The sequence below is a fragment of the Electrophorus electricus genome, chromosome 4 (assembly GCF_041902795.1).
Source record: "Electrophorus electricus isolate QZ-2024a chromosome 4, ASM4190279v1, whole genome shotgun sequence".
Classification (NCBI taxonomy): domain Eukaryota; kingdom Metazoa; phylum Chordata; class Actinopteri; order Gymnotiformes; family Gymnotidae; genus Electrophorus; species Electrophorus electricus.
In genome coordinates, this window is record NC_137500.1 from 31,982,663 (window position 1) to 32,004,989 (window position 22,327).

The window sequence follows — 22,327 nt, forward strand, 5'->3', positions numbered from 1 at the left end:
TGTGTGTGTGTGTGTGTGTGTGTGTGTGTACTGAATGTACTGTAGAGCAAACAGTGTGTTAGAACAGTGCCTGAGGGCAGACATTAATGTCTCTCACCCACCAGTAATGCTCCTAGGAACGAGAAATGCCCTAAACACAGTGACATCAGCCCCTGACCAGGGGAGAGAGCCAGGGCCCATATGGGGCACTTAAAATGCTGATCTGGTAACACACACACACACACACCTAATAAAAGCATTCAGCAGCACTCCTATGATATGCAAAAAATAATAGAGTATGTGTCTGATTGACATGACATGACCTCCCCATGACCTTGTAATTATTTATTTATTTCCCCACTATAATGTGTGTGGGGGGGGGGGGGGGGGCATAGGCATATGTATGTAACTTACTGGTGACATCAGTCTGTATGTCGGCGAGCTTGAACAGAGGAGTCACATGATCCAGGTAGATTTTGTAAGCTTCCCTCTTATGGCTGGCTGGGTTCACAAACACCTTAAGCGACTTGGGCCGATTCTGAAAACCTGCAATACAAGGACACCACGATGAAGAGAGGGCAGGGAGGGTGTGAAGAGAGAGAGAGAGAGGGAGAGAGAGAGAGAGAGAGAGGGAGAGAGAGAGTGGTCTCGTAACTGCGCGCCCCATGGAAAGGCTGGACGCTCATCTAGCGTGGAGAAGCCAGCGAGCTGGGGCCCAGTGAGCTGGTGCCCAGGGATCCGCAGCACTGGTGCTTTCTGCTGAATGGAGCTTTTGTCAGGGGCCCTGACAGCACACGAGTTCACCCTCCCTCCCCTGGAAAGGTCAGAGCCACCACTGCTGTTCACAGCGGCTGCACGTCTGCCAAGAATCAGGGGGAAGTCATGAATAAAGTCAACCTTCAGGTTTCCACTCTCTCTCTCTCTCTCTCTCTCTCCCTAATGATTTTATTCATATTCTGTCCTTTTTTTATCATCTACATCTTTATGACTCTCATCCACACCTTCTTTCTAATGTCCCTCTCTGTCCCTCTATCTCTCATTCATTCTTTCGCTATCTCTCTCTCTGTCCTTCATCCTCTCTCACTCTCTCTCTTTCACCCTATGCTGAGAGAACCTGGTGCTGAGAGCCACTAGCTCATAATTAGCGGGAATTAGGGAAGTGTTTCCTCTTGCTCTTCCTGGAGTGTGTGGGATCGATGGAAGCCGAAAAGACACTGTTCCCCTCCCTCTCCACACACACACACACACACACACACACACACACACACACACACACACACACTTTCATAAAAACAAACTCATACACTCACCCCATCGCTCCCCTCATTACCCTAATCCGGCCCCCAATGGTCCCCACCCTCAGGCTGCTAACGAGCCTCCACCCACGCCCCACCCCTCGACCAGCCCCTTGCCATCCACCCTGCTGATATCACAGCGCTGCAGGGCAGTAGAGGAAAGGGGTATTGGTGTTGAGAGGAGTGTTCAGAGTGGGAGTGATGGACAAAAGAGTGTTCAGAGTGGGAGTGATGAACAAAAGAGTGTTCAGAGTGGGAGTGATGGACAAAAGAGTGTTCAGAGTGGGAGTGATGAACAAAAGAGTGTTCAGAGTGGGAGTGATGGACAAAAGAGTGTTCAGAGTGGGAGTGATGGACAAAAGAGTGTTCAGAGTGGGAGTGATGAACAAAAGAGTGTTCAGAGTGGGAGTGATGGACAAAAGAGTGTTCAGAGTGGGAGTGATGGACAAAAGAGTGTTCAGAGTGGGAGTGATGAACAAAAGAGTGTTCAGAGTGGGAGTGATGGACAAAAGAGTGTTCAGAGTGGGAGTGATGGACAAAAGAGTGTTCAGAGTGGGAGTGATGAACAAAAGAGTGTTCAGAGTGGGAGTGATGGACAAAAGAGTGTTCAGAGTGGGAGTGATGGACAAAAGAGTGTTCAGAGTGGGAGTGATGGACAAAAGAGTGTTCAGAGTAGGGGTGATGGACAAAAGAGTGTTCAGAGTGGGAGTGATGAACAAAAGAGTGTTCAGAGTGGGAGTGATGGACAAAAGAGTGTTCAGAGTGGGAGTGATGAACAAAAGAGTGTTCAGAGTGGGAGTGATGGACAAAAGAGTGTTCAGAGTGGGAGTGATGGACAAAAGAGTGTTCAGAGTGGGAGTGATGGACAAAAGAGTGTTCAGAGTAGGGGTGATGGACAAAAGAGTGTTCAGAGTGGGAGTGATGGACAAAAGAGTGTTCAGAGTAGGGGTGATGGACAAAAGAGTGTTCAGAGTGGGAGTGATGAACAAAAGAGTGTTCAGAGTGGGAGTGATGAACAAAAGAGTGTTCAGAGTGGGAGTGATGGACAAAAGAGTGTTCAGAGTGGGAGTGATGAACAAAAGAGTGTTCAGAGTGGGAGTGATGAACAAAAGAGTGTTCAGAGTGGGAGTGATGAACAAAAGAGTGTTCAGAGTGGGAGTGATGAACAAAAGAGTGTTCAGAGTGGGAGTGATGAACAAAAGAGTGTTCAGAGTGGGAGTGATGGACAAAAGAGTGTTCAGAGTGGGAGTGATGAACAAAAGAGTGTTCAGAGTGGGAGTGATGAACAAAAGAGTGTTCAGAGTGGGAGTGATGAACAAAAGAGTGTTCAGAGTGGGAGTGATGAACAAAAGAGTGTTCAGAGTGGGAGTGATGAACAAAAGAGTGTTCAGAGTGGGAGTGATGAACAAAAGAGTGTTCAGAGTGGGAGTGATGGACAAAAGAGTGTTCAGAGTGGGAGTGATGGACAAAAGAGTGTTCAGAGTAGGGGTGATGGACAAAAGAGTGTTCAGAGTGGGAGTGATGGACAAAAGAGTGTTCAGAGTAGGGGTGATGGACAAAAGAGTGTTCAGAGTGGGAGTGATGGACAAAAGAGTGTTCAGAGTAGGGGTGATGGACAAAAGAGTGTTCAGAGTGGGAGTGATGGACAAAAGAGTGTTCAGAGTAGGGGTGATGGACAAAAGAGTGTTCAGAGTAGGGGTGATGGACAAAAGAGTGTTCAGAGTGGGAGTGATGAACAAAAGAGTGTTCAGAGTAGGGGTGATGGACAAAAGAGTGTTCAGAGTGGGAGTGATGGACAAAAGAGTGTTCAGAGTAGGGGTGATGGACAAAAGAGTGTTCAGAGTGGGAGTGATGGACAAAAGAGTGTTCAGAGTAGGGGTGATGGACAAAAGAGTGTTCAGAGTGGGAGTGATGGACAAAAGAGTGTTCAGAGTAGGGGTGATGGACAAAAGAGTGTTCAGAGTGGGAGTGATGGACAAAAGAGTGTTCAGAGTGGGAGTGATGGACAAAAGAGTGTTCAGAGTGGGAGTGATGAACAAAAGAGTGTTCAGAGTGGGAGTGATGGACAAAAGAGTGTTCAGAGTGGGAGTGATGGACAAAAGAGTGTTCAGAGTGGGAGTGATGAACAAAAGAGTGTTCAGAGTGGGAGTGATGAACAAAAGAGTGTTCAGAGTGGGAGTGATGAACAAAAGAGTGTTCAGAGTGGGAGTGATGAACAAAAGAGTGTTCAGAGTGGGAGTGATGGACAAAAGAGTGTTCAGAGTGGGAGTGATGAACAAAAGAGTGTTCAGAGTGGGAGTGATGAACAAAAGAGTGTTCAGAGTGGGAGTGATGAACAAAAGAGTGTTCAGAGTGGGAGTGATGAACAAAAGAGTGTTCAGAGTGGGAGTGATGAACAAAAGAGTGTTCAGAGTGGGAGTGATGAACAAAAGAGTGTTCAGAGTGGGAGTGATGGACAAAAGAGTGTTCAGAGTGGGAGTGATGGACAAAAGAGTGTTCAGAGTAGGGGTGATGGACAAAAGAGTGTTCAGAGTGGGAGTGATGGACAAAAGAGTGTTCAGAGTAGGGGTGATGGACAAAAGAGTGTTCAGAGTGGGAGTGATGGACAAAAGAGTGTTCAGAGTAGGGGTGATGGACAAAAGAGTGTTCAGAGTGGGAGTGATGGACAAAAGAGTGTTCAGAGTAGGGGTGATGGACAAAAGAGTGTTCAGAGTAGGGGTGATGGACAAAAGAGTGTTCAGAGTGGGAGTGATGAACAAAAGAGTGTTCAGAGTAGGGGTGATGGACAAAAGAGTGTTCAGAGTGGGAGTGATGGACAAAAGAGTGTTCAGAGTAGGGGTGATGGACAAAAGAGTGTTCAGAGTGGGAGTGATGGACAAAAGAGTGTTCAGAGTAGGGGTGATGGACAAAAGAGTGTTCAGAGTGGGAGTGATGGACAAAAGAGTGTTCAGAGTAGGGGTGATGGACAAAAGAGTGTTCAGAGTGGGAGTGATGGACAAAAGAGTGTTCAGAGTGGGAGTGATGGACAAAAGAGTGTTCAGAGTGGGAGTGATGGACAAAAGAGTGTTCAGAGTGGGAGTGATGGACAAAAGAGTGTTCAGAGTGGGAGTGATGGACAAAAGAGTGTTCAGAGTGGGAGTGATGGACAAAAGAGTGTTCAGAGTGGGAGTGATGGACAAAAGAGTGTTCAGAGTGGGAGTGATGGACAAAAGAGTGTTCAGAGTAGGGGTGATGGACAAAAGAGTGTTCAGAGTGGGAGTGATGGACAAAAGAGTGTTCAGAGTAGGGGTGATGGACAAAAGAGTGTTCAGAGTGGGAGTGATGGACAAAAGAGTGTTCAGAGTGGGAGTGATGAACAAAAGAGTGTTCAGAGTGGGAGTGATGAACAAAAGAGTGTTCAGAGTGGGAGTGATGGACAAAAGAGTGTTCAGAGTGGGAGTGATGAACAAAAGAGTGTTCAGAGTGGGAGTGATGGACAAAAGAGTGTTCAGAGTGGGAGTGATGGACAAAAGAGTGTTCAGAGTAGGGGTGATGGACAAAAGAGTGTTCAGAGTGGGAGTGATGAACAAAAGAGTGTTCAGAGTAGGGGTGATGGACAAAAGAGTGTTCAGAGTGGGAGTGATGAACAAAAGAGTGTTCAGAGTAGGGGTGATGGACAAAAGAGTGTTCAGAGTGGGAGTGATGGACAAAAGAGTGTTCAGAGTAGGGGTGATGGACAAAAGAGTGTTCAGAGTGGGAGTGATGGACAAAAGAGTGTTCAGAGTAGGGGTGATGGACAAAAGAGTGTTCAGAGTGGGAGTGATGGACAAAAGAGTGTTCAGAGTAGGGGTGATGGACAAAAGAGTGTTCAGAGTGGGAGTGATGGACAAAAGAGTGTTCAGAGTAGGGGTGATGGACAAAAGAGTGTTCAGAGTGGGAGTGATGGACAAAAGAGTGTTCAGAGTAGGGGTGGAGCTGTGCCGTGGGACCCTCCTGGCTCCTGGGAGCCACAGTGGCAAAGAGCTACGAAGTCAGAGATGGAAACAGTGTGTGTGTGTGTGTGTGTGTGTGTGTATATGTGTCTTGGGCGGGGGACGGGACATATTGTAGATGGTGCTTGAGGGAGACAGAATCAGGAGGGTGAGCCAATGCAAAACTGCCCCCAGCCTGACACACACATACATACACATGCATGTACACACACACACACACACACACACACACACACACACACACATATATACATGCACATACATACATACGTAAACATACACAGAAATACATACAAACACATTCACATGGATAAGTGCAACTTTCAAAGCACCCATGTATTTAAAATGTTCTAGTCACTTACTAAGTCTGTACATGAAAAAATAAAAGGTGTTTACAGAAAAGGGGTCAATTAAATTATCACAGTGTTGAATACTGAATACTGCAGTACTGAATTCTGCAGTACTGAACTGGTTTTGTTTGCTTCACTGGTTGACAATAATGATACATTTAAATGTAAAATTACAATTAATTCTACTATATTTGTGTGTGTGTGTGTGTGTGTGTGTGGGGGGGGGGGGGGTTACAGTATACGTAGGCTGTGCTTATGTTACGATCATCCAGTACAACTGTGCAAATGCATGTGAGCGTGCGTTTGCATGCGCCTGTTTGTACGCAATCAGAGCGTGCAGAACGGGGGATGTAAACCCTGCCTGTGTGCTGTTACTATGGTGCATAATCCTGCGTGCGCGCAGAACCTGCAGCTCGAAGGAATCGGATCCCAGCGAGCGAGCCACGCTCACATGTAACTCTCAACCGCGTGTGTGCTCGGCCGAAAGGCCGCGGCGATTAACGGCGCGAGACCACGCACCCACAGTCACGCACGGACTTGCACTCGCGCTCACGAGCACTCTCGTGGCCACGCTCTCGGCCGCATTTACGTCTGCAACGGCATGGGTCAACTACACCTTTTACATCCGACAGCGCTCACCTAGATCACGTGTGATCTGAAGCTTGAGCTAAATGTGTACGTGTGCGGTCTGAGTATTGAGATAAACGCGGTTTATCATATACGTGAACTGAATATCGCATGCATGATGTGGAAATTTAGTTAAACTCGGTTCATCACGCGCGTTATCTAGATATTAACTTAAATAAAATGCATCACGTGCATGATCTGGATATTGCGTTAACGCGTTTTCTCACGTGCGGTCCTATTCGATCATCTTAACTTCCCTTTTACTGTCGGATGTATTTATTCAGATTCATTCGTTAAGGAATTTCATTCAGCTTCAGTTTTCAGTATATTGGGAGTCTACCACATGCTGTTCATCTGTGTTGTTAATTGTGGATCTGCATGTTGTACAGAAGGAGCAGCAGCAGGTGAAGTGCTGTGAATCTTCAGGACAAGAGGTTGAGATCTCTGATCTGTTATAAAAAACAATGAAGTTTATTATAAAACAAACCCTTTAGCACGAAGCAGGAGAAAATACAATGCAATTTAAAATTTGCTTGAAAGACAAAATGTTTCTTATAATCCTCTGTACGATCACCAGTCAAGGACTTTTCAGTTTCACAATACATTTTGGTCATATAGAAATGTGCTCTAGGGCAAGGGGACTGGTTCCCACTGTCCAAACGTCCTCCCTGTCCACGTTTTCTGGCCTCACCTCTGTGACACAAGCCAGTACGAGACCTGTTGAGGACATTCCAGTAGGTCATCCTGGGCTCGCAGTGATGTTACTGACCTGCGCCTCAGGTGCTTTGCAAACATTTTACCCAAGAGGGTCACCCGACACTGGCCCTGGGTCTGCCCCCATCAGGGGAGGGTGGGGGAGCAGCGTCTGTTGAGGGTCTCCCCCTGGGCTGCAGAGAGCCGCCACAGGGGAGCACTTCCACCCGTAATCGTCAGTAAATTACCTGAGACCGGGGTCGGGTTCCGCATCGATTTTGCCGGCAAAACAAAGGGCCAGCAGTGTCGGTAAAAACGCCCTACTGCCATGAGAACGAAGAGAGGAACATCACCTCATCACGGCTGGACTTACCTGTGTCCACCTCTGAACTGTGGCACTGTGTGTACAAGAAAGACAGAAGGATAGTTGGATAGATAGACAGACAGACAGACAGAAAATTTGCTGCATGCTGCCCCAGTACTGATTCCTCACACTACTGCCCCCAATACTGCCCCGCATTACTGCCCCCGCACGCTTGAGCGGACTCCATCACCGCCCGAACCCGCTGTGCTCGGACGAGCTCTCCGAATATCTGCTAATCCCTGGGAACAGATGTCTTATTTTTGCCCTGAAAATCCCCCTAGCCTGGCAGGCGGGCGGGCTGGCCAGGGTGCTGCATGGCAAGGAGAGCCAGGCCTCTCGCTAAGCCTAAGCCTGGCCTCGGTGTGGGAAAGGTCAGGGGCTGAACCGGGGCCGGATCCCGGCATTCCCAGAGGGATCCCTAGGAGTAGCAGCCACACAAGAGACAGAACGGGGTGGGGGGGGGGGCGTCCTCTGTCCCTCCTGTCCTGGGCTGCAGAGCCTCCAGACGTGGGGCGGACGCGGGGACGCCGTCTCAGATCCTGTGCCAGGAGAAGAGCATCTGGCAGGGAGTCAGGGACTGGCATTAGCCAGCATTAGCTGCAGGGGTCCCTGGCCCTCTCCACGTTTGTCTCCTCAAGCAGGGGGATCTCCACGCGGGAGCTGCTCCAGCCCTCTCCAGGACGAGAGGAGCCAAGCAGGAGGCTCGGCTGGCAGGCCGCCGCCACTGCACGCCTCTACCGAAGCAATTCAAACCGAAATTACACGCAACAGGAGGAGACGCAGAAACTCTACACTGCCATTCACGCACCCAGGTGGGAGGCGGCCGTGGAGGAGGCTGTTCTGTCAAAATGAATAAATGACTTCTGATGTTTTTATAATTTTATTGTTTAAATACTCTGAAGCAAAAATGAGGCGCTAGTCCTTTGTTCTGGGCAATTCCGTCTTGCGCTTCCTTTTTGACGTTTCTCACGAGACTGAAACAGTGCAACATGTGTACCGTGCCTCCGTTGTGTCTGTGCACAGTTCTGTTTCAGCTCTGGGAGTGACAGACGAGACGGGGAGATGAGTCAGACCATGGGGAACACACACACACACGTAGAGCACTCAGAGAAACTGATATGGGAGTGTTACCTACAGCACGGAGGAGAGCAGCATCTGTCCAGCTCAAGGAGAAACCCCTCAACAGACGGCCTCGCTCGTCCACCAAATCTCAGTTCCTTTTCCCACTCAAATAACCCACTCACTCACTTAAATGAAAAAACTCAAATAGCTCACTCGATTAAAGCATGAGGAATTTACTAATTTATTAACTCCTTCACTACCACCCAGTTTAATTCTCTGATTCTCCAAGTAAACCAGTCACGTATTTTAATGAATCATTCACTAACTGATTTAATCACATTCATTCATCCAAGCAACCCTATGTAGTTTATTTAGGTAGGAGTGATTTTTCTCACCCATTCACCTATTCACTTTCCCAAATCACTACCATTGTGCCTCAGTAATTCACCCTGTCACGTTCCTTTCAGCCAATTCACACTCATTCAACACTTCCGAATATTTCAATTTTCTGCATAGATGAAGTTTAACTCACTGATTCACCAGAAATGGCCTGTACAGTCATTTAACGACTCTTGATTCAAATTAATTCAGTCACTTACGTAGATGAATTTTGATTTGAATCATACCTTTACTCGCTCACAAAAAGGCCCCGTGACCTCCTACATTCACTCACTACAATGTCCCCTCAGCTAACCCACCAGTTCAGTCACTGGTTAATGAACGCCAAGTCCCCCCGACACCTCCCCTCTCTCTCTCTCTCTCTCTCTCTCTCTCTCTCTCTCTCTTTCTCGTCTCCTTTTCTTCAGCCCTACGACAGACCCGTCAGAGGCTCAAACTCCCATCTAGTTTTCCAATTCGGCACTTTCAGCTTGATCTTACACCTACCAACTCATCTAATTAGCAGTTTTAAATAGCGTCCAATGCAAAGTAACGTGCTGCCACGCTCGGTAACATCCATCTGGCCCGGGAACGCACTCTGGGAAGTCCAGGAACAGAAGCGGCCGGGTTTGTCCGTGCACGGACACCGTGGACCGCGCCTTCCACTGTGGGAGAACTTGGGTCAGCTGACCTACGCGCCACTGACGCTGGCCACTCATCTGTTTCCATGGAGCCCACAGAGAAACGGTCTCCATGGACACAAAGGCTGACTTAATGGAAAGCCTGTTAATGTGTAACATAATCCACTCCGCCGCTGTCGGGTACCGACGGCGTGTCCGCAGCACGCAAGCGGCGGCCGGCCCCGGCGAGAGGGCACAATAGCCACCGAGCGCCCACCTCGCCCAAAAGGACCCGCCTTCCAGAGGGGATTTTTTTTTCCTCATGACACAAAACGTCCCTGCTATTATCTTGTTAAACAACCCAAAGCAATTATATGCACTGCATACACTGCGGGGTCAGTGTGCTTGCACCCAAACACGAACACACATGCACGCACACACACGCACACACACACACTCCCAGACAGGACACAATGGGCGGAGGGACCAGCGACACCTCTCTGGCGTCTGACCCTCGCGCTCCGCTCATATACCTCCACTATTCTCCTCTCCCCGAGCCCTTTACCACAGCAACAATGGAGTCCAGCTTGACGCCAAAGTGTGACCACTCGCCCTGACAAGAGCGTGGGGTGCACGGGGACCTTCCGGGAGCTCGCGGCCCTCCACCTGACCTGCTCCGGATAATCCTTCAAAAGAGGGTTTAAGTACAGAAGCGAGGGACGAGGAGGCCAGTGTGGCTGTTGCTGTTCTCAGTCAGAGGCTAGCGCGCTGGGTCTGCTTCCCGCTACAGGTGCTTCTATTGTCCCACGCCTTCCCTCCCTCGCTCCCTCGCTCCCTACACCCCCATCTCTCTCTCTCTGTCGCTCTCTCTCTCTCTCACGCGCGCGCGTGGGTTGCGGCCTTGTCCGAGCCCTTGGCCCCCCGGCCCTGGGGGGCTTTGTCCACAGGCCCCCCCCAACTCTCGGCTGGACGGCCACACCTCACATGTCAGCCCATATCGCACGGCCTGTCAGGCTGACGGGCGCACGGGGATGATACTGTGTTTGCCATTCAGGACCCACCTTGACAAAAGGGGGGGAAGTTGAGGGGAGGGGCTTTTTTTTTTTTTTTGGGGACAGCACACCTTTTGTGCCTGGTGTCAGCTGGGACACACCCTCCATTGTGTGACGTTATTTGGGGTTCCCTGGGAAACACCAGGTCAGGAGCCATTGGACCTCTGGAACAGGTGAGTAACCCTGTAATCCACAGGAAGCGCTCTCACGGGCACTAGCAACACACACGCCCTGCCTTAACAGCCAATAGAACAACAGAGATAATCCCTCTGTGGAAAATACAGTGTGTGTTTGTGTGTGTGTGTGTGGACCTGGGTGAAAACCCCATCCTTTATTACATATTGTGAATCATTTTCCTGTCGCTGTCAGGCCCAAGGTCATCCGGACAAAGTAGTGCATTACCCTGCTAATCCTGAAAGACACCGTCACCCTGCTCCTCACGACACGCCCGGCGAGACACTGAGGTGTCTGAGCAAAGACAAGTGTCTCCACATTAGAGATGCAGAAGAAAAACACAGAGAGAGAGAGAGAGAGAGAGGTCAGAGTGAAGATATAGGAGGAGAAGAGAGAAATACAGAGCTGTCTCATTTTGCTTTATCATGAATCCTGACTGATTACAGAAATATCACTTCCCTTACACGATTTCTACAATTTTAAAACGGTTTCTACACACAGTTGTCCTGCTTTCTCTGGTGACTTCCAAAGATGGCTTCAAAGATGTCTCCCTGGTGACTCATAGCATCACTAGCCAATCACGAGGTTCCATTAGGTCACACAACCACTCAGCTGTCCAGTGAGCTCGCCTTAGCAGCAGCTTCAAACGGACGCTGTGATTGGCTACTTGTGCCACTGAGGGAACACAGATTAGCCCTCATCCTCCCAGGTTGATAGTTAATGCATGCAGATGAAAAGAAAGAGACAGAAGGATGGAACCAATACCTGACAACACTAAATAAACACTAAAATAATAAACACACATACGCTCACTCATTTTTGTGCCCTTTCTGTCTGCTAAAATTAACCCAGTCTACGCTCAAGGCAGGTTCCTTTAATTATGTTAATTAATTCACATGGCGCCACAGATTACATGCAGGGCATGAAGAAGAGGACCTGCAAGCCAATCCCACAGGTTCTGGTCTAGAAGCCCACGCTGACCACGCCCCCTGCTGCTGATGCCGCCGCCCACAGTGGCGATGCCCAGGATGACCACGCCCCAACGCTGTCCTGGTCAGCGACCATGCAGGGCCCAGTTCACGAGCAGGTGGGTTACTTCTGTATGGCTGCTAAGGGAACGAGGTTTGGGGTATGAACAGGTTTGGGGTATGAGGCCTGGGACAGTCCTGTCCCAGTCCCAGTGAGTAGGGTTCCCAGTTACAGCACCCTGCAAGACCTCGTTACAAACAGGAAAAACAAGTAGGAGAGACAAACAGGCCACTTCCGACTAAAGCCTCTTCTCTGTTTTCCAGGATTTGTGTTATGGGGGGATGACATGCCTCATGGAAAAACAAAGATGGATTTCTGTGATGTAAATTCCGGCCTAAGGCCAGCTCCAGATTAATTTGGTGGTAATTTTGCTGCGCTGCGTTTTCTGCAAACCCGGATTAACAGGGATTACACACTGTCCCTGCACACTGGGCTGCACGGGTCGGATAATGTGTAACGTCTACAGAGGAACTTAAGGCTGATGAGATGTGTTTTATCGCACATAAAAGAGATAAAATTTATACATTTTAAAATAAAATAGAGAAAAGATAAAACAACCTTTCAGTTTTCCATTCCTCACAAGCCCCTCCCCATCAGACATGTCACCAAACCCCACCCCCCTCCCCCAGCAACACCCACGGTCCTCCCAACACCCTGAGCACCCCCCCCCCCCCCCCGAGATCCCCCGCCCTTAAGTCGAGGATGAGTAGACAGAGGAGGAGGAGGAGGACGATGAAGACGGCTGAGGCGTTTGGAAGGACACCTGTCCCCCTGCGCGGCCTGTCCCAGCCCAGCGGCGCAGCTCTGCCTTGGCAGCCAGCGCTGGTGAGAGGAGAACAGATAATTACAAACTACAGGGAGCTCGGGGGAGCAACCTGTTCCCCTGCTCTCATCCAACAGCTCCTGGCGGCCAAACGCCACCTCCCTACCCCCAGCCCCGCCCCGCACCGCCCCTCTCCTCGTCCTAACCCCCGCTTCCCCCCCACCACCTCCACCCGATCTCGCTAAGAGTCTGGCGATCATAAGCTCCTCGTACAATAGAGAGACAGCCCCGCGCCCCCGGGGCCTGCGGAAGGCGCTCGCACGCTGTAGCCCTGCGCTGTGGAACCGTTCGCCCGTGACGTACTGGATCCAGGAGGCCGGAGGAGCGGACCGCTCCGCATCCCTGATCAATCGTCATCGGCAAACGTAATAAAAAGAAAGGAAGCGTGACCTGTGTTTGCCGTGCTAATGTTTGCACGATGCAATGCGGAGCAATAAAAGCCACGTCTCGGAACCTTCCGGATAAAAACTCGCTAGACACGTCAGGCCAAGGATCTTAATAATACAAACTGCTTTGTGCTGCCGCGTCTGGGTTTGTTTTCCCAGTGAGAGGGAGGTGGAGTGGGGCTGGGGGGGGCGTACCATTAAGGACCTCTTTGAGCTGTTTGAACCAGACCTCACAGTGGTCCTCGCTCAGGTTGTGCAGGTGGACGGCGTGGTCTTTCAGCTTGGCACCTTTGCGCCTGCACACGAACAGCACGATGCCCAGGAGCGTACCGCCGCCCTGCCGGCCAGCCGAATGACGGCGCTTCACCTTCACCGCAAACACGTCCTTCATGTCCACGTAGTCCCCCTGCGTCTCTGACACGGGTCCGCCTGCAACAACACACACACACACACAAACAAGTACACACACACAGCAGAAATGTCACAAAAAAAGCGCACATCCAAGACAATTGTGAACAAACATATTGCTACACACTCAGGTGCATGTACCTGCATTTTTTGAGCACCATCACAAAACTATCACTAAACATTTAGTTGTATTTTCTTGCCATCAGCCCACACCATCCAGTTGTGGGTTTTTTTGTCGTTTAACAGCACTTTTATTGCTGTATTCACTTCTGTATTCCTCTCAGGGTAACACTAAACTGCTAATTTAATCCAGATCTCTACAGGCGCTCATAACAAGCTTTAAGACCCTGTAAATTCACCAGGACTGTCGCTAAACCACACTGCTTCCTTTCACTCGACCAAGAAGTCACTTTAACATAAGAGCCCTTCTGCAGGGCGGTTAAAAGCTTGCAACCTTTCCCCTCTTAACCGGGACGTTTTGGTGACGCAAGTTCATCCTGTGAACCGTAGGTCCTGTTCCTGATTACCAACAGACAAACATCAGTTAGGCGGCGATGTGATGCGTCTCCGCGCAGCCACTTTCAAAATGGTGTTTGCTCAGTAGCCTCTCGTGAGACTCTCTCATTCTCCCTGTTTCTCCCTCACTCTCATTCTGCAACTCTCTGTTTTGTGCTCGCCATTTTCCCTCCTCTGTCTCCTGTCATCCTGCTCTCTCCCTTTCTCACTCCCTTTCTCCTCAGCTGCACTTTTGGCTGCTCCTTTGACGTTCGTGTCTTCCGGTCTCTTCTGTCTTCGACAGGCCGGGCCGCTGTTTCAGAACATTAACTGGTCCTCTCACGTTACTACACACGACACCTGCGGCCATCTGCCTCCGTGAACCCCTCCACACTCACCACTCCCGTTTCTTTCATTTTGTAACTTGTCTTCAGCGTGTTTGCTCTTTAGCGGGGGAAAAAACAACCCCTCCGACTCAATTTAATTACCGAGGATGAGATATAATCTGTCCCGACAATGCTTCTCCTACTGGCCAGAGCAAACACTGCGCCATCCCGTGCTGTTAACCGCCGTGTACAGGAAACAAGGCTACATGGGGGGGGGTGGAGGGGGGGCGTAGGGATGGTAGCGGGGGGTTTGGGACGGGGCCCGAAACAGGGGCCCCTCCCTTCCTTCAGTACAGTAAGCCAGGACCCTGTCTGAATCAATCCTGGCACGTCTGCCTGACGCGGCCCGTAAACCGGATTAGACCGCCACTTATCTGCTTGATGCTAATTGTGTTGCAGCTTCTGCACATGGTTCTTTTTTTCTTCTTTTTTCCTCTTTCTGACGCTGTGTTTGATAGAGGGATTCCCGATCCCTCCGCCCACCCTCGGGCCACAGGGCTGCGGCCGAACCCCGCCGTGATTACAGCCTCCGTTTAAGGCAGGGAAACGTGTTCTTATCGGGCTGCAAAACATGCACAGGCACTTAAGAAACAGGTGGAGACGACATACAGGAAATACAACCGCTCTGGAAACACAACCACTCTCAAGTCGTGTTTTCAGGTCGAGCGGCACAAACTGGGGACCCTGTGGGTCTCTCTCAATAAACAAATCTTCATCACTTTTCTTTTCTCTCTCTCTCTCTCTCTCTCTCTTTTAGCTGATCTCTCTCTCTGTCCTCTCTATTCATGGATGTGCTAATTCTTGCTTACACAAACTTTTTTTTCCTCACCTCTATTGTCTTGTGATCATAAGAGTCACTCCGCAATACCATTATTAGTAATTTCTTTTTAAGGGGCAGAATGATGCAACTTCCTCCAGCTGCAGGGTGAGGACGCTGACCACGGGCAAAAAAGACCGTGGCCCCTGCTGAGAGAACTGCAACTTTGATATATAGACTATAAGTTAGTGCACATTATGAAAGTGTGCTCATCAGTAAAGTGTGTGTTCAGGGGGACAAAAAAAGGCCATTGCTCAGCATCCTGACTAAAGTGCTACTTGCATCACTTTTGAGTGTGCGAAGCTCAGAGGTCAACAACCTGCACGTTCTCTCTGCAGAGTGACTGAAGCACTACGAGAGGTTTGGAGGAAGAACACGTCCCGGTTTCGAGGAGGAGGTGACGGGGCTCGGGAATCGGCCTCGTTGCATTAGTACGGATCCCTCTGCCGCTTTAGTCTGCGGGTGCGCGCGGCCTGGAGGACTTTGGCGATGGTATCTGTGCTGCAGGCCACACAGGTTCACACAGAAGCACCATATGCTGTGGGTCAGTGCTCTGACAGGGCGGCCAGGGGCCAAATCAATATGGAACGTCTGCTAACACACTAGGTCATATAACACGCGGCCTTCCCAACGCCCGTCTCCATGGATCCATGGTCTCCGGAGATCTTATCTCTCGCAAATGAGAACGCACCTCACTTTGTGCTGACTTCTACGCTATTACCGCCTCATATCTCTCGTTCTCTCTCTCTCTCTCTCTCTCTCACACACACACACACTTTATTCTTCAGTTCTAGGTCTGCCATCCTCTGTAAGGGAAATCATACCTCAATTAGGAGATATTCATAAACAAATTACAACATATTCATATATAAATTATAAATACGTTCATATTTTCAAAAATATATAATGTGTAAAATTCAAGGTTTTAAACAACATATATTCCAATATGGTAGTAGGTTTTACCACATCAGCAGAGGCTCTATCAGATACACCAGCTCATAATAACTGCAGTCATACACGACTGTTGTGACAAACCCTTTCAGTTCTACAAAGTTAGGGAGAAAATCACGAAAGCAGAAAAAATAGAAAAGGATGTGTGTGTGTGTGTGTGTGTGTGTGTGTGTGTGTGTGTGTGTGTGTGTGTGTGTGTGTGTGTGTTAGTCGGCCCCCCTCCAGTCTAATAGGGTGTCATCTTCCGGCGCACAGATGAGGTTGATTTCAGCTGACGTGACGAGAGGAGCCCTTCATTTGAGGCACAGTACGACACGAGGAGATTAAATAAAATCGCCCGGTCTTCTAGAAAACTTTATTGCTTCCAGATGGGTGCGAGCTTCCTCCCATCACAGCTCCTGCTTGAGGAAGACACGCGCGGGGGGAGCTGTCATGTCTTAATGTGCGGACGAAAGGGATCAATTCCGCAAGCGAAGGAGCACCGAACCGTAATATTCCCAATACGAGCTTGTGCAAAGACAAAAAACGGAAAGAATGATCCAATGTTTATTGCAAAATACGATTAAAAGCGTAATGCGATTAAAAACGAAACATATCTTTCTCTACAAATAACCTGAATGTTTCTACAAATGTTTCTAGTTTTACCACAAACTCTTCCAAGTTCCGTTTCCAAATCACCAGATCACGCGGTGCGGGAAACACAGATAGTGGTGCATTCGGCCTAAAAATAAATAAATAAATAAATAAATTAAAGTGCTCTTTGTCTCACGCGAAGCACTTTGTCTCCCAGCGACACGCAGTGGCTTCGCTCGCGAAACTAACACGGTTGTTGAAAAGGTGCCCATGCGGGGGGGGGGGGGGGGGGGGGGGGGGGCAGCGGCCTGCCAGGACTGCGAGGCCTCTCATTGCCCCCATGTGGTCCGCAGCACGCGGTCGAGGGGCATATTTCCCACCTGTGCCTGCTGAGGCCGCCCGTGCCCGCGCGCTCGCCAAAACCCAATATTTACATTTTTATATTGCCGTTTTCGAGTCCCCGGGACGCAAACAAAGAAGACGAGCCGTCTGTTTGCTCCCCGCGCGCGATTAGACTGCAGTGCTGTCTGTCCCTCTTGTGATACTTGGGGGTCACACGTTCTGAACTGTCGCTGCAGAGGCGAAAAACAAAACAACCCTTTTTTTTTTACTGACGCGGGTTCAGTAAAACGTCTGGGTCTGTATTTTGCACATCCGATTATTATGCTGATTATCGGGATCGCTAACAATCTTTAGTGAGAGTGCAGATGGGGGTTGACAGTTATGACCCATTAAAGCCGTTTTGGGTGACACTAGGTGTAGCCTAAGACGCAAACCAACTTCTTCCTTTCTGCCTGACTCCAACATGAATTTAGTCTGTGATGTTGCCCTGAAGACAAATAAATAATCCGTCCTGTAAAGGAAATTTAAAAAATGCAGCTTTTACAATGAAACTGCTTCATTAGGAGATTGAGACAGCTCAACCACCATGCAGCACTGATCCGATATAATAAATGTCCCCACCCCAGCCCAAGTGAGAGATGAATGACCCACACAAATCCAAAACAGAGCATGGAGAATATGTCCGGACAGAAAAATGTCACTTTCACATTCTCTGTCACCCTCCCTCACACTTGTTCTTTCTCTCGGCCTCTCAACCCCCACCCCTCTCTTTCCCTCTCTCTTTCTGTCTCTCTAGGCCCTATGAAATAGGATCACATAACCTCAGTGGTACAATTAGCCTCAGAAATCTGTGGCGCGACCAGTCGGTCCGGCTACAGAGAGCAGATGGGCCAAAGCTGGGGAAAGGATGGGGAAAGAGAGAGAAAAAGAATTAAAAAACAGGCCATTTCTGGAGCTAAAAAAAAAAACCCAAACCAACCATAACGTGTTTACAGCGTGGCAGCGAGGAAACAGAGCAGCCGCGCCGGAGCTGCGGAGCTTTCCGGAGCTTTCCGGAGCATACCGCAAGGTAGGGAAGTGTGGCTCCTACCCGCTCGGGCCCAAAGACAAAATCCACCAGACTTCCTCTGCTGAATGGTGGACAGTCAAAACGTTCCTCGCCCAGACGGGCTTGAACAGTAGTTTTAAACAGCAGAGGCCCAGAAAAGACCAAGGTGTTTGCCTTAACAAAATCAATGGGAAAAAACATTTAGATGTGAATTAACTTAGAAAAAACACATCATCTCTTAAATGAAAAGCTGTGAGCTACTGAGTTGGACAAGAATAAGCCAGTCCCGAATTCAGATGAAGTGTACTTAACGTGTCAACCCCAGTACACTCCACTCCCACACAGGAAGTCAGATAAGAGGGCACGCATGCAAATATCCTGCAGTAATAATATCTAAAGATTATCGGGCCAGCAGAATAGTAAAGCACCAGTCTGGTCAAGTCGTGCTGGTCTCTTCTGTGCAAAGGTTAGAATCCCTTTCGTGTTGTTTTCTGCAATAGGCAGAATTATATAAATGAATGCACATACTTATACTGCATATGACTGCGTATTTTACAAATACTGAATTCTCACAGTTACTCTTATTCCGTAGTATTATTTAAGCACACAGATATCATTGCATTTAAGCTTTCCAGGGGTTGTTAAACCCATCTATTCCATATTTGGTTAAATACCTTAATAGGGAGGTCATACACCTCCTCTGTTATTGGACACTCGGCTTAGTTTACGTGGCTAACTGAAAAATCCGTCTTCCTGAAATTCCCCCGCAAAGTGGCATATGGCAGCGCAGGGATCCAAACCATCAACATTCATTCTAAAAGTGGATAAAAACCGTTAAGTGCGCAAGTCTTATTTCTCAAGCTTATTCTCTTCAGAAATAAAGAAATTAGCTAAGAATATTAACGAACCTGTATAATGAATGGGCTGCAATATGTCTGCAGAGACAGTGGCCAGAACAACACACCCACACACAGAGAGAGAGAGAGAGCGCATGAACTGGTATTTTATCTCCATGGTCTCAGTATTCTGGAGGCGTGAGCCACTAGAGCAGATCAGAGCCCTCGTACGCCAGGCGGGAGCCCGGCGGGCGACCCGCCGTGCAGTGAAACCCAGCCAAGGCCGATGCTGAACAGATTCAGGGTTCAAAAAGTCAAAGTCGGGAGCTCCCTCGGTGAGCGCTCCCACCTGCTGGGAGCCAACCGCAGCATCCATCCGGCATCCACTGCCGGTTCGCCGCTCGTGCCGCTCGGACCGCAGGGTAGCGGCGTGCTCTCCCGCGGTCTGCGTTTCCGACGTGCAGGCCAGAAAGCCACCACACGCCTGCCTGCCTGTGACCTCCACTGGGCTAGGGCCACGCAGATTAAAACATCCGTATATGATGGGAATTTTTATACCGCGCTGCCGAGCTGCTTCTCTTCCACTCCGGGGTGACAGTGAAACACTGCTAGGCTCCCTCCAGACTCTTTGCTGGAGTTTTGTGGTGTCGGTGGAAATGCTGACAGCTGGCAGTAAATTATTAGAAAATTTACCACAACAAATGCAGAAGGCAGTGCAACGTATTATATCACAGATCATATTTAAAATATCTAGCAAAGAAACAAAATTAAAAAGATCAAGCTATTTTTGTTGTTTTATGCTAATGTATGCTAAAAATCTGTTTGTATTTTTTCCATTTATGTAATATTATTATTACTATTATTATTAATATTATTATTATTATTATTATTATTATTATTATTACAAGGATGTGAGAAGTAATTCCTTCTACAGTTTGCTTGTTCACACTGAAACAGATCATGATGTGACATTGCAGTCTAATTTAATACCATATTCATATGATTGCTTATGTCAACAAACATACTCTTCATTCTGTTCGGGACTCAAGGTCAGCGTTTTGATCTCCTGTCCCTGGGCACACCAATCACACAAGTGTCAACCAGAGAAGCCCAGCATATCCGCACCTCGCAGTCATTTGGCATAGGCCATTGGTGGTGATGAGATGGACGTTTTCTGTATAATGAGAGTGTTGGCGTATTAACATTAACCTGGACCACAGATTTAAAAAGAAGAGGGCTCAGTGCTAAAGCAGATGGAGACGCTCTCTTCTCCGCGGCTCGCTCATCCTCTCTGTCTGTATTCAGGCTCTGAGGCGCGGCCACAAGGACCCACACAGTGCTTTCACTTCAGACAGCTGGAAGGGCCTCAGAAAATACGAAACAAAACAAAAACAAGTGCTTCCGTCTCCCCTGTTCAGAGAGTCGGAGAACACCATTCTGCTTCACGATCAATTATGGCACACATTAAACTCTGCCGCGTGCTCTGAGAGCAAACCGAAAAGATTGCTCCAGACCATATGAGTGATCAGAGGAATCCGGTTCAAATTCACAGACAGCCAGTGACTTTGGATGGTACCATTAAGCCTATTATTCCAAGCCATTCCTAAACAGATCCCCAAAATGTGTGGTTTTCATAAACACAGATGCTTGTTTTAAAATCTATATTAATTAACATACTCAATGCCAAACAAGCATTTGCATATTAAAAAGACCCAAAACAAAAATGAAATCCACAGCGAGACAAAGAGGACCCCGTCAAATCCAGTCATATGTTTATGTGCACAGTGCAGTCATGCAGATGGTACATCTGAGTATCATTTACTTGGACATTCGCTAAGTGTCCACAAGACTGACAGATGCTCTAGTTTAGGTGGTCACAACAATCAGCCGGAATCTATTACCAGCACATCTGTCACACATCACTTCCTGGCAGCACTTCCTGCCTTTTTACTGTTTTACCCAGAGACTGGATCGTCCACGCTGTGTCAGGGGTTTATAATATACTGCATTGTGGGAAATGTTACCTAATTTAAAAAAAAAACAAAAACAAAAACAAAAAAAAACAACAACAACAACAACAACAACAACCATAAGTTGTCAGAATAATGTGAAGAAATTAAATCATGAAAATGTCAAAGTGTAGCCCTAATGTAAACTCTAGAGTATGAATGTAGCTGAATATATGAGAATATCTACTTGATTACTCTGGGCATACAACTTTATATGTATGTGTGTGTGTGTGTGTGTGTGTGTGTGTGTGTGTGCGTGTGCGCGCGCGCGTGTGTGTGTGTGTTGGGGGGGGAGAGAGAGAGAGACTTCATGAAAGAGTGGGTTAGAAAACCGTGACAACTTCAATGACACGCTTGGTCTACGGATCCAGCTTAATACACTGAATTCTAAAGACGAGTGATATGCCTTTCAGAAAAGGCTTAACAACCTTTAAAAATGACATCTTCGTACCTGCGCCAGTTGGTCTTTTATTTTGCTTGCCTTTTTCCCTAAATGATGACGCCAAAACCCCGAGATTGAAATCTCCTAATTCAGGCAGCGTTGCGAGCTGTTGTTAAAATCCTGCGCCGCTTTTGTGAGCGTCTACGGCGCGTTGCGGCGCGATGCGGATAATCGCTCATTCTAATGCACGGTCCCGCTAGGCCGTCGGCCAGCGACCCGCGCAACCGACTCACCGGATTAACCGTGGCCACGGAGCAAGAAAAAAACACATAGGCGGTCGCCAATTGTCATGGTAACGGGGAAAACGTAGCGTGGCTCACCTGCAGGGGTCTCGGGCTGCACGAGCGTCCATGTTAAACGCGTCGTCGTGAGAACAACGTCGTGGCTCTGTTTCCCTACTTTAAAGATACCCCTGAGGATCGCGGCGTCTTCGTCCCGGGTCTTTTCCTCGTGTCTCCGTCCCCTGCACGGCGGAGGGACGGAGGTGGACGCTTTCTTGTTTTGTATTCGATTTCCCCTTTTCGTCCTTCCTGTGGCTGAAGGAGACACTGGTTGCGTCTCGTGTGACTCCCCTCGACTGTCTGACCGAGACGTGAGGTTTATCGATGTCCGCGAAGCTTCCAGCATGGTTTTAACACGAATACCGGGGGCTCTGGTTGCGGTTCGACTCGGTGCGTTAATTACAGCGGCGGCGCGTTCCCGCTCGCCAGGGTGTCGCCTTGAGAAACTTCCTTCTGTCCGGAGAGCCTCAGCGGTGCGCGTCACCGCCAAGGAGCCCTCGGTCACGCGCGGCACTTTTTTTCTGCTTCCCATAGTTTGGTGAACAAACTTTCGTAAAAAGAAAACTTTCCTATGTATTTATTACTATATAATATAAACATTTAAGAATAGTGCAATAATCTCAGCCCAAAATAAACGAATTTAACTTTAGTAAAACTAGTTTAGTAGTTTAGTAAAATATTATTAGTTAACTTGGTTATAGGTATAAAGCCAACTACAGGCTAATGTTATGTTAATAAAGTTCCCAGACTTGGCTTAGGACAAAAGTGTGATATATTTTTATGTTCAACCGAACTTAAACTGACTAACCAAGTACATGAAGCTTGTAGGCGCCTATCGCTAATGACACCAGCACCTTGGACAGATCCTGAATATAAACGTTTATTGGGAAGTGCTTCGAATAACTAGAACGGCCTTCGTATCTTATTATTCTATAT

The 22,327-nt window shown here is 48.5% G+C and overlaps 1 protein-coding gene across 2 annotated transcripts in view; it reads right to left on the bottom strand.

Moving 5' to 3' along the window:
* Window positions 1–21,846, bottom strand: part of cerkl (CERK like autophagy regulator) — a 47,060-nt gene extending 25,214 nt beyond the window's left edge. For both annotated transcript variants that reach the window (XM_027022298.3, XM_027022290.3), the window contains exons 1-3: window positions 21,431–21,846; window positions 12,999–13,232; window positions 394–525 (exon numbers count right to left, since the gene is read on the bottom strand). In XM_027022298.3, the coding sequence (XP_026878099.2) occupies window positions 394–525; window positions 12,999–13,232; window positions 21,431–21,737 (673 nt within the window). In that variant the 5' untranslated portion in view covers window positions 21,738–21,846. The remainder of the gene's footprint in view (window positions 1–393; window positions 526–12,998; window positions 13,233–21,430) is intronic.
* Between the last annotated feature and the right edge of the window lie 481 nt (window positions 21,847–22,327).